At 42.3% G+C, this 13,014-nt stretch overlaps 1 protein-coding gene across 1 annotated transcript; it reads right to left on the reverse strand.

Annotated features, from left to right (window-relative positions):
* Positions 1-1,403: 1,403 nt before the first annotated feature.
* On the reverse strand, positions 1,404-7,854 carry LOC311123945 (prostaglandin E2 receptor EP1 subtype-like). The gene is made up of 5 exons (XM_084198160.1): positions 7,448-7,854; positions 4,898-5,025; positions 3,986-4,546; positions 3,300-3,560; positions 1,404-2,981 (listed from the first exon to the last, which is right to left on the reverse strand). Exons 2-5 carry the CDS (start codon positions 4,982-4,984, stop codon positions 2,703-2,705), a joined length of 1,188 nt encoding a protein of 395 aa, XP_084054286.1. The 5' UTR covers positions 4,985-5,025; positions 7,448-7,854; the 3' UTR covers positions 1,404-2,702.
* Between the last annotated feature and the right edge of the window lie 5,160 nt (positions 7,855-13,014).

Consider the following 13,014-nt stretch of genomic DNA (forward strand, 5'->3'; position numbering starts at 1 on the left):
CCCAGGAACCGCTCCGCTGCAACCACAATGATTTCTATTTTCCTAGATATTTTTTCCACCTTGGCAGTGCCATTAATCACCATTGCAATAAAGGCCACAAAGTCCACCTTTTTAACCTTTAAAATATCAAGATCCTCTTGGTGAAAGGCAACCCCTGCAGCCTGCAGTGAAGGCCTATCCACCACCATGGACTCTTCAGGTGCACCACTGAAACCCTCAAACCTTTTAATGGCTGCTGCATATGAAATGCTCTGGACAGCCCTTACTTTGGCCACCTCATTCTCTTTCACCCTCGTGGGGCATTCAAAAAGAAGTGGCTTCATGGTTCCCACCACAATTGCAACATGACATATTTTCATCACTCTTATAACACATTACATGATCTTTTCCACAACTTAAGACATCTCGGCTTCTCCCTTCTGCAAACACTTGAAACGTGACCAAAAGCTTTACAATGATCACACTGCATTGGTCTTGGGATAAATGCTCTGACTGTATAGTTGATATACCCTAACTGCACTTGAGTAGGGAGAGAACAGATAGACTCTTCACTTTTTCTTCATTCACCACACGATTCATCCAACGTGCATTAATCACTCCAGGAAGATTTTTCATCTCAACACCTTGCTGCCACCTACTGTAGGCCAAGATATGTGGCTACCACAATTGTATTTAGTGTGGCTTGGGAGTCAAAAGATAATTGGACAATTTTATAGGAAATAACTATGAGTGTTATTTATTGACTGCCATGATCCATATATTTAGCTATTTAATTTACTGACTCTAAGCCAGCGTTCCTGTCTTGCTCTTGGCCCTTGGGAATCACATTTCCAGCATAGTTTCCAACATCTTATCATTTGAATGAAAAAAATTGCAAGTCAGACAGAATATATTAATTGTAGACAAGACAGTTAAGTCTAGAGACTATAGAGGATGGATTGTAAAGGGCACTAAGAAATACATAAATAAAGCGTTGGACTTAGATCTGAACAGGGATGTTTTATGAGGTGTTATGATGACCCTCAGTCCCTGGTTTGCTGGTTTGGCTTGTGTTGTTGCTTGTGTTTTGGGAATTTGGTTTTTGCTGACTTTGGCCTTTCTCCAAATGTATGATTTAAAAGCTGTGTCAAATGAACAGTTATGCGAGAGGAACGTTTTCAGAGAACTACGTAGGCGGTAAGCAGGCTGCGGCATTTATCTTCAGTTTCCTTAAAAAAAACATTCACTTGAGCACAATAGTCACTGTTTACTTGTATGGACCCAGTTACACCATTTGATTTCTTTGCATTGTGTGTTTTTCCACCAGATATTCAGGATAGTGTACACCCTTTGAACATACTGTATTATTGTATTACTGTATTTAATCCCTTGGTGGAGAGGAGAAAAAAAGGTAACAACCTGATCTAATTCAGTCAAAACACCCTTCTTTATTTCATCACATTCAATTACTTTACATTCCATAACTTCTTTACACGTCCCCAGAGAATTGAGGAGAAGCAATAAATATTCATAACTTGTACAATATTTGACATGAAGTAGCCTTTTTATACATCAGAAGCTCAGGAAAAATCATAGTTCTCCCTTTCCTTAACAAGCAATCTTAATCTTAGCATAACATTTACATAGCATACAACTCAGGTTTTTTGGAATCGTTCTGGAATCATTGGACATCAATGATGTTAAAATGTAATTGTTCAACCTTAACCAACAGACTCCAGAATAATAAAATGTAATGTTCCACAAATGAGATACAATCAGTTGAATGAATTATGATATTCTTATGCGTTACATTCTATTCATGAAGATATGTGGCTAGGCTTTGACCTTCTGATCTCTCAGATGATCCTCTGTGCTGATATAGCTGCACATTTTCATGCGCTTCAAACCTTTGACCTACTCACTATGCAAGTGTGTTTCTCAACTCTCCATCTGTGTGGTAATGTGTTTCTCAACTCTCCATCTGTGGGGTAATGTGTTTCTCAACTCTCCATCTGTGTGGTAATGTGTTTCTCAACTCTCCATCTGTGTGGTAATGTGTTTCTCAACTCTCCATCTGTGGGGTAATGTGTTTCTCAACTCTCCATCTGTGGGGTAATGTGATTCTCAACTCTCCGTCTGTGGGATAATTTGTTTTCAAACCCTCAGTCCTTGGGATAATGTGTTTCCCAACAATCGGTCAGTGGGATAATGCAGACTGACTGCTCCAATAGACCGTACTCGGACACCGGGTATGTCCATACTCAAGTCCTAGTTTTAATTTAAGAGATATCCAAAGGAGGATGATCTTAGCTTGCCAGTCACTGTGATAAGGAATATTAAGAGATACTGCCATGGCTGAAGAACATGTAATCCTCATTTGACAGAGCATTGTATCCTTCACTATATGTGATAACAGAAATGTCATTTTTTTATGTCGGTAACAACCGCAAAGTACCAAGGACCACGCTTGCTGCATGATGAGTAACCTTGCCTGAGATCTGAATAGTTGCTTTGGCTCCCTGGTCAATACTAGGCTTTAGCTTAGGTGGGCTAATGCAGTCTTCTTCTGGCACTCACTCAGGAGACCCGGGATCGAACACCGTCGGTCACACAGTCATATCCTGCTCACTGTATTCTTCTCCAAGCTTTTACTCTGAAAGGGGTTCCACTCCCAGCGTTGCAGCACACTCCCCTTCAAATCGGCCTGGCGCTTGGTTATGATCTCATATCCTGTTAACGGGATTGTTCTCCGAGCTCTTGCTCTGAAACGAGTTCCCCTCCCAGCGTCGGAGCACACTCCCCTTAAAATCGGCCTGGCGCTTGGTGATGAGGTAGATCTTGCGGAGGACGGCCCGGCGTAGCAGGATATAGACCCAGGGGTCCAGGATCTGGTTCCAGGAAGCCAGCCGCACGCCCATCAAATTCAACGTCTCGTAGGTGGCCATGTCAGCTTTATCAATGGAGCCCCTATAGGAGCGCATCACCGACATGAGCCCGAAGATCTTGGGCATAAGAGAAGACATATAATTGTTCATTGTTATACTTTGATCCAGAAGCATCATGCAACCAATTTCTTTGATGAGGCATTGACGGCCTAATTCGATTTCTTTGGAATAATGATGCGTAAAATAAACAATATCTTGTGTATTTTCAGTGTACAAATGAATCAAACTGAAGGCGCCTGTGGCCTGTCTTTGTTGTTGGGTGACTTTTTTCTAGATGTGTAGCGGGTATAGGGAATAGGCATGGTGTGGTGGATGGTATCAGCAGCATCAGCATCGACACTTGTTTGTGTCCCAGGCAGCGATTGTCCCACTCACCAGCAGAGGGCTCCAGCAGATACAGGACGTGACCATGATGCCCACCAGCTGCACCACCATCTCTATATCATGGCTCTTGGCCACTGAGCGGTGGCTGTGGGACGATGAGCAGCTTGAGGGCCTCCGTCTCAGCCTGGCCAGAACCAGGGTCAGCCCGCTGATGGTGTTACACACCAGGGCCACCCCCAGCGACGTCAGGCCCAGCCCGGAGAAGAGCATGACGAAGGCTACGTCCGCTTCCTGGGTGTCGTTAGCTAAGACCTTGATGAAGGACAGACATTTATTGGTATATATAACTCTATACTTTATCCTATTGTTATTGTACACTAGTGTTATTTCTATTAGGCTTTTTGTGCTGATTTACTTCAGCATTCTAAACATCACACTGTTTAAATAACTGTCATAGAACTTTGAGGATGTTCAAACTAAAGCACTAGGGGAGTTCAATACCTGGCTGCCAGGGCTGGGGTCAATTCAAATTGAAGGCAGTCAATTCAGGAAGTAAACTTAAATAATAATACAAAATAATAAAAATAAAACAGCATCTATTTTCAATGACTTTTCAATAAACTGAGGAGTAGAAGCTATTTATTTCAAGTTTTTGAATTTTTGAATTTTTAATTAAATTCACTTCCTGAATTGACTGACTTCAATTCGAATTGACTCCAGCCCTGCTGGCTACTGACCTTGATAAAGCACCAGCTGTTGGGGTGCTGGTAGGTGTATGACCCCAGCTGGAAGCAGGGCAGCAGGGCCACGCAGAGGGCCACCAGCCAGATCCCCGAGAGGGACAGCTTGGTACGGGTGGAGGTAACTAAGGAGGAGTGGAGCAGTGGCTGTGTAACGCCCAAACAGCGCTCCGCGGCCATCGCACAGCCCAGGAAGAGCGGGCACAGGCCAAAGAACACCATAGAACCACCCAGGAACTGGCACATGGGGTCGGTCGAGCCGTTTGAGGAAGCGGCTGCCGCCTCGGGGGACACCCCTCCGAAGAGGTAGAGCCGGAGGACCAGCGCTCCCGGGATGATGTGCCCAAAAAAGTCTGTGAGTACCAGGGAGCTGGCGAAGAGGAGGAAGGTGGCTTTGGAGCGTCGGCGCTGGTGGGAGTAGGCGTTGGCCAGGATGAACAAGGCCACGATGTTGGAGATGACGCCCAGGGTCATGGAGAGAGCGGCTGCGATCGGGCCTCCGGACGTGGGATTGTCCGAGGTGAGGTTCCCCTGGTGAGCCAGACTCTCCATTTCCACCTATACAAGATGCAATATACAATACAACTTTATGTCCAATCACAATCTGATATGTGTCTTTTTTCTTTCTTATGTTATCCAATCCCCAGACATCACACATACACACAAACAGATGTGAAACCAGCCACCCTCCATTAGCTAGTTCAGGCCCGGGACTTTAATAATAATATGCCATTTAGCAGACGCTTTTATCCAAAGCGACTTACAGTCACGTGTGCATACGTTTTTACATATGGGTGGTCCCGGGGATCGAACTCACTACCCTGGCGTTACAAGCGCCATGCTCTACCAATTAAGCTACAGAGGACCTTCTGGTTACTGTTCCACCTCTCTAATATGTGGCCTACCTACCATCTCCGTGTCCCACTGGCTGAGGTTGGAGAGGGGGTCGAGGGCCCCCGGGGGCCCGGAGAGGTTGTAGTGATTCATGGCTAGCATCACTGGGCTTTGAAGGTCAGGAACCCCATCACTGAGAGAGGCTGAGAAGAGTAGGAGAGAGACAATATGATTATAGTTGTATTTCAGGCTTCAATGACCTGTAAGTAACATGGGGGAATGGGGTCATCGTATAGGTAGCAATATAAATGGAAAACACACACAGTCAATACTAGATGTGCGAAGAATTCAGACTCAAGTTTCAACAACACATCTTCTTCCCTATCTAGCTATCCTTCAGACATGATTATGATCAAATATGATGAGGATGAGTTACGCATTAAGGACACCCCAGAATCAGATGTGTCGAAATTCATACTGTTCTCTATCCGATTGAACCCACATAGATAGAACATCTAAAGCCCCTTTAGACAAAAATAGCTATTTGCACCTCAGAGAATATCTGTACGTTAGAGACTGTTTGCACTAACTCTCACACATCTAACCCTTGCACACAAGCAAAAACACACAAGCACACATAAACATACACACACAACACTGCTGTTCTATTATATACTATGTATCAAATTGGGCGACCAAGACAATACCCACTTTATATTTGTAACCCAGTCATACTTGACATAGCACATTCATTATCTATACTATATATCCTATTGTGTACATATTAGTTTTACTATGCATACTACCTTCTTCTAATTACTAATTATTTTTGATTGACTTTTGATTATTATTGATATTGATATTGTACTGCAATGTTGAGCAACTATCACGCAAGCATTTCACTGCAACATTTATACCTGCTGTAAACTGTGTACATGAGGAATAATGATTTTGATTTATTTAAAATTTAATTTGAGGTAATAGCACCTAACCCCTAACCACAGGACTAGGATCAGATCATTCTACCCCCATTCCCAACCATAACCATTAAGGGATTATTAAACAATATCTGATCCTGTATCAGCAGTTAGGGACATCTTCCACCTAATCCCACAAAACAGCTGCTGCACACCTCCATTCACACTTAGGTTGTACAATTGATGTACAACGCATTTGACACACAATGGTTGTGATACAACTGATATTTTCGTGATACAACTGAGCGGTTGTCTGCACACAAATGTAGACACAACCATTGTGCGGTGTCTCCAAACACTTGTGTAATGACTTTTCTGCTTAAGAACTCTCGGGCGGCAGGTAGCTTAGTGGTTAAGAGCGTTGTGCCAGTAAACGAAAGGTCGCTGGTTCTAATTCCTGAGCCGACTAGGTGATAAATGTGTCGATGTGCCCTTGAGCAAGGCACTTAACCCTAATTGCTCCTGTAAATCGCTCTGGATAAGATGACTAAAATGTAAATGTTGTATCACACTTGTTGTGCCAAATCCGCCCTCGACCCCCTCTCCAACCTCAGCCAGTGGGACACGGAGATGGTAGGTAGGCCATATCCGTTGTACATTAGTCGTACGCCACTGACAGGTTAGAACGAAGACAAGTTATAACAGTTCCCTGTTAACAAGCGCATAACTATTGAGACACATTCCATGAGCAGCTTCAATCCCTCAGGCTGTATTCTAGTTCAGGGAGGCAGCAGGCAACACACGTTCTCGCTCTCTCTTTTGACAAAATGGTTTCCTCACATTAACACTTGTCTTTGGGAAACATGGAAATTACATGGAGATGATGGTTAGTTTTAAAATGCCTCAAAAATACACTTTGTTGGTTGGTGTAAAAGTAGACTTTCAAGCAATACATCTCAAGCAAAAACACACATTTCTGATAACTCTACACACATGTTGTGTTTCAACAGTGTGTCTATATTGTATTGACGTGGCAGAAAGTCCAGAGGCTATGTCTCTAAAATGTGTCTGTTTTATTCAGTGGTCTAATGTCTCTAATGGAGGTGATATATGCTGCCAAGCTTATTCTACATAATGCAATTCATAACTAGGCTATTCTATTCTATTCTATTCTTTTCTATTCTATTCTAGTAAAGAAAATGCCCAAAAGGTGGTTTTGCAAAGGCAATACCTTGTCAGTTGGCATTGGCTTTTACATTCAGTATAAATGCATATATGTGTCATGAATAGGCCTAAAAACTGACTAAATTTTAGGAAAACAGATCTCCATGCACAGCTCAACCTTACTGTAAATGAAACTAAAATAGTTTTAGTATCAACTGAGGATGAATCCGAAAACATCCAATGACATTTTCTGGATTGACCTGCCATCTTTCATTATCACCCTAATCACCCTACTCAATGACCTTATCATCGAGTCACCCTGTAATTATTATTGAGTTCAAGGTCTGTTTAGCTATTTAAAATATGCACTACCATGCCAAACATACCACTGACATGTCTTTGTGGCTCTGAAACATTCTTATCATCATTTATTTGAGGAGGGTTATTTTTCTCCAAAGCTGTCCATTTGCTTACCCTTTATTAATACTGATGCCATACACAAAAATAAAATAAAAAGCCAAAATATTTTGTGAATAATCATTACCATGACAGATAGGGATTAATAATTATAGTCAATTGTGATGTCCACCCTGTCAACGGAATTGTCTGCGATGTTATTCCAAATCCAGATTCCAGATAGATATACACGTATCTATATAATCCAAAGAAACCGTTGAAGACGAAACACATTCAGCAAAGTTTTCCTCAATCGACTGGTGCAGAATAAAAGTGCTTTACTCTAAAAGAAGAACCATTGTTCCAAGATATCTCTTCGGCAGGATGATGACATTGAGTTAATATTCCCCATTGTTCTCGGAAAACAAATGTTCAACAACTTCCCAACAGAATTACCATTGTCGCTTTTAAATCCGTTTGATTGGAGTTTCATGACCCCAGAGTGAGCGCGAGGATTATTCCAATGCTGCGGATAGGCTACACCGCAAGTTCTCTGGCGCGTGCTTCTCAACAGCGTTTTTATATAGCGCCGTGTCCTTATGAATAGGTAGCCCATGGGCGGCCCCGTGAGTCAAGTTTAAGTCTATTCTTTTAGAAGAACACTTTTCCATGTAATTTGTCCATGTTACGTGTACGTTTTACAGTCACTTTTATATTAGGCTACTGTAGCCAATGTGACTCACATTCACATTTTACTTTGAATATCAGTCTGTATATACAAGGTTCAGGAAATAAGAACTCAAATAGCATTACAATAACCAGCTGACAAAGATCTATAGTTTAAAACAGATACCAACATATGTGGTTGTTTTTAAATAGCCATTATTGATTCATTTGATCATTATTGCTCAGTAAAAATGACATGAACATATTGTCTATAACCCATCATTACAAGAGGTGACAACACTACATGCAGTAGGTTACACAGTATAGTACAGCCTGTATAGGAAAGTCTCAAATCATACTTATACTTATAATTCACCATTAAATACTGGCATACAGTAATACAACATGTTGAATTGGCTATTTCCTATGCAGAGTATGCCTTGAGGTATTGTAGCAACAAAAAAAAACATTTTAATGTCACATACACTGGATAGGTGCAGTGAAATGTGTTGTTTTACAGGGTCAGCCATATTAGTATGCCACCCCTGGAGCAAATTAGGTTAACTGCCTTGCTCAAGGGCACATAAACAGATTTATCACCTTGTCGGCTCGGGTATTCAAAACAGCGACCTTTCGGTTACTGGCCCAACGCTCTGATCGATAGGTTACCTTTCGCCCCAGGCCCTAGGATCAATGCTTGGTTTCAAATTGATGATAAAGTGCAAACCGAGACGAGAGATGGCATGTATCTCTTGCTATGCTGATGCTGCATATGAAACATGATGTTATAAATAACTAGAGGTGTCAACTATCAGGCCAGACCCAGTAAACGTTGAATACCTTGCTGAGGACGTACTGTAGGCCTATGAGCTAGGGAGACTGGTCCTCTAGTGGCATTTTACTCTCCTATCTAAATATATGATATAGGCTAATATTAGACAAATATATTCTAAACCAGACACTTAATTAATGCAGTGAGTGATTAGGACAGCCTTTATTAGCCTGCTATAGATAGCCCAGATATCAAGGGAATTAATTCACTCTGATCAACCCGAGAATTATTAATATGTAGTACTCTACTTACTGTAGGCCTGTGTCTTATCCCACTCTGGTTTTAAATATATTGAATGTCATTTTAATACTCACTTATATGGTTACCCAGAGACCATGCAGCTTAGTTAGGGAACTCCTTTCTCTCCTCTACTAACATGATTCATTTTGTGCTGAAACTCGACCAGACGTTCCCCTGCATTTTTCAAGGCTTCTGAAGTAAATATGCTTCGGGAGAAAACATCATCAGTCCTCTCTCTCTGGCTCTGTCTTTCTCTCTCTTTGATTGACAGCTTAGTATAAAAAGAGGTGATAGGAGGAATGTGTCAGGTGGTGCAACCAAACCGTGGCTCTCGCCTCGTACTGCCCACTGGAGACAGGTGCCGCGTGTTTGTTTAATTAAATCAGTATTTGGCAACACCAGGGCAGACACAGGCTTGTGGCTTGGCATTGGACTAAGAGCAACAAGAAGTGGATGTATATGAGTTCAGAGAAAGAGAGCAGGGCGAGGAAGAGAGAGAGACAGTGAGAGAGACAGAGAGAGAGAGAGGACATTGATGTTTGGTATGGTTCTGAGGGAATACTCTGAGGTTTGGTATTCCATTGGACTGGACCAGGTCTACTAGGCCTTCCAAATGATTCAAAACATCTTTCACAAAGAGAGGCTTTGTGAAAGCTGAAATGGCGAGAGAGATGTCTGGCTGAAGAGTAGTCTATTAAGAAAACCAGAACACAACGTAAGAACCACAACATCTGTTAGAGTGAAAGAATGTGGGAGATGGTGAGAATGATCAAACGCTTGATCAGAGAAACAACCTTTGTGTGAAAAGTAAATGGAATGCCACATAAAAAATTGAAAAGTGAATTTAACGAGGTGTGTCAAAGGAGGGACTTTTGACCTTCAGATAAAAAAAAATCGCCGAAGCAAACTCAGAGGTGGACATTTACTTCCCAGTTTCTTTTGTTATTCCTTTTTCCATTTTAATGTGACATCTGACCTGAAAAACAACCCGTGTGTGAAAGTAAATGGAATGTCACGTTGAACATTGGAAAAGGAATACAAAAGAAAATGGAGGAGGTACAGTACATTAGTTGTCACCTCTTTGATCTAAAAAACAATTAACATCCGAAGCAAGAAACATGAAAACATCTCCTTCATTTCACGTCCTACTTTCTCTTTAATTCCTTTAACGTGATATTCCTGAAAATCAATCAATCAAATGTATTTATAAAGCCCTTTTTACATCAGCAGATGTCACAAAGTGCTTATACCCAGCCTAAAACAGCAAGCAGTGCAGATGTAGAAGCACAGTGGCTAGGAAAAACTCCCTAGAAAGGCAGGAACCTAGGAAGAAACCTAGAGAGGAACCAGGCTCTGAGGGGTGGCCAGTCCTCTTCTGGCTGTGCCGGATGGAGATAAGAGTACATGCCCATTAAGGCCAGAAAATAACTACGTCAGTAACAGCCAGACTACCTTCATCTCAGACATACTCACCAAACGTGCTTAACATTGACAGGAGGTGGTTTCTCTTTCAAAGTTCCTCAGTAGGAGGACAGGATCTGATAACACAGGCAGGAATTGTGTGACAACCGACAACCTTGATCATCCAGAAGCGCAAAACAGCATTGGAAGTTCAAAGCATTGGAACGTCTCAAACCTTCCCCATTAGGACCATGTCAACATCCCAAATGGCATCGTATTCCCCACATAGTGCACTACTTTTGACCAGGACCCATAGGGCTCTATAGGGACTAGGGGGGCCTTTTTGTGACACACCCCATCTCAAAGAGCGCCAAAGTTGTGTGAATATTGACCTTGGAAGTTGGATCCGGAATCCAGGACCAAAATGAAGAAAACTTTTTTTTTTTTTTACATCTGGGGTTATCAGAGTCAGACCCTTAGAGCAGAAGTCAAGTCAAGCACTTGGCCCCGACGAGACGTCCCCCCCACCCCCCTTTTTCTATGAACAATGTTCCCCATTTCCATCTCTTCCCCCCATTTTCTTGGTAATTTGCGCTCGCAAACGTTGCCATTTGGCCTGTGCAATGGCCTCGGTGTCCTTCCAACACCCAGTCTGGCTTTGAGGCCTCCTCGACTCCCTCGGCTCCTCAATCTCCCCCACTGACCACAAAGTGGTCCTGAAAACCACAGACTGCTCTCTTCCTCTCTTCCCCCCTTTTCTGTCTCAACAGTGAACCTGCCGGCCTTTGAACCGCTCTCAGATGGAGCAGCGAAATGGAGGGTTGGAAAAGGCTGCCAAAGGTTTAAGATTAAGATCTCTGTCTATTCATATAAAGTTGGAAATGCTAGACTAAAGAAAAGCACAGCGTTAAGTACTCTTTGGTCGCTGCATACCGTTTGCGTGCAAGGCACTTCGCTCGTCCAAATCTGCATCCCATGCGGTAAAAACAATCAACATAGTCTGTCTCAACCTGTCTCAGGTGTTTTAGTCTCACCCCCAAACCCAAGAATAGAGATGGTTGTGCCTCTCCGATCAGTTTCTGATGAGAGTTCCTTCTGTGCAATATCTCCAGTCTTCATTTGCACTAAATTCTTCAATATCTTATGCAATAAACCCACCTGATGTTAAATTAATATTAATATATAATAATATTAATTAAATGTACCCTATCAGATACGGTGCAGCAGCTGCTGACATTATGTCTAATGTGACGTTATTATGTTGTCTTTTGTCTGTATTTTGCCTTAAGAACAACCTCTCCAACTGCAGAAATCTTGACACCCAGGCAACAGCAGCTGCAGTCCTAAATAATTTCAACAGTTTTGTTTGCCAAATTGTCCACATGCACACATCACGTTAGTGTTATTTTGAATAAATCAATATGCAGTCATACTATTTATTCACAGAGACAAACAGAAACCACAGACCATGTCATAATATGTCCCTCTGACGTTTTACAGTGAGATGTTATGCTGTCATGATTGGAAAGCCACATGCTATCTAGCCACTCTAGAATCAACAGGATAAAATGGACGCCTACTGGCATGTCTACAGTACATCAAAATATGCAGATCAGTATCATTGGCTCTAAGCACTTAGTCTATTCATAAACAGATGACTATGATGAGTGGAATGGAAGGAAGATGGAAGCTTGTTGGTTATGGAATGGTGGGGTTGGTTCTTTCGGTTCCGCTGGCCGGCAAGCTACCTCACTACTTTTCTCTGTGGGAGGGGGTGAAAGTCTGACAGACAGACACTCAGACAGACAGAGAGACAGACAGAGACAGTAGTGGTTCTTAGATTTACCACAGCGATGGATTCATGGAATATTCCCCAGTTTCTATCCATCATGCGGTGTAAATCTACCAGCCCTGAGCACTCCCACATTTCATTCCCCTGACCTGGGGAATGCTAATATAGGTGTTTATCCTGGCCTTCTCTCCACCAGAACTCCATGTTGAAACCAAGAGGTGAGAAAAACAGGAGAAAATGTTTCTTGATCTTCTGGGTACTTGGGGGTGAAATGCACTCTGGGTAGTCTTAGGCTTCGTTCCAACTGGTAACCCTTTTCCCTATATAGTGCACACATTTTGACCAGAGCCCTATGCACTATGTAGGGAATAGGGTGCCATCTGGGATGTAGGCCTTATCGTTTCTGAACAGCACTGTCAATGATGGATGGTCTTGGCTCACACAGCTGAACATGGAGGAATGAACATGGACTGATACAAGACAGGTGTGCAGCAGAGAAAGGCTTGCCAATTAAAAATCCACTTGTGTCTAGTTCACAATCAAATTCCTCTCAAGGGCAAACATTTCCAGTAATTAATTCAGTTAGATCTTGTCAAAGAAAGGGTCATGCATGTGTTATTGATAAATCACTGCACTAATGATCAGTATATTAATATTTCAGTAACCAACAATCACACCCAAAAAATAATTAATAATAATAATAAGATCGGACCCACCCACAATGTTTCTTTTTACCTGTCTCCATTACCAATAACAGGGGAGGTTAGCATTTGGGGGGGTATAT

The sequence above is a fragment of the Coregonus lavaretus genome (genome assembly GCF_964263955.1).
Source record: "Coregonus lavaretus genome assembly, contig: HAP1_SCAFFOLD_224, whole genome shotgun sequence".
Lineage (NCBI taxonomy): Eukaryota > Metazoa > Chordata > Actinopteri > Salmoniformes > Salmonidae > Coregonus > Coregonus lavaretus.

Coding starts and splice junctions, on each gene's coding strand:
- LOC311123945 (XM_084198160.1), bottom strand. CDS start 4,984: ATGCTAGCCATGAATCACTACAACCTCTCCGGGCCCCCGGGGGCCCTC. Junction 3,561..3,985: donor ACAGCTGGTGCTTTATCAAG/GTCAGTAGCCAG, acceptor TCCTTCATCAAG/GTCTTAGCTAACGACACCCA. Junction 2,982..3,299: donor TCTGCTGGAGCCCTCTGCTG/GTGAGTGGGACA, acceptor CTTATGCCCAAG/ATCTTCGGGCTCATGTCGGT.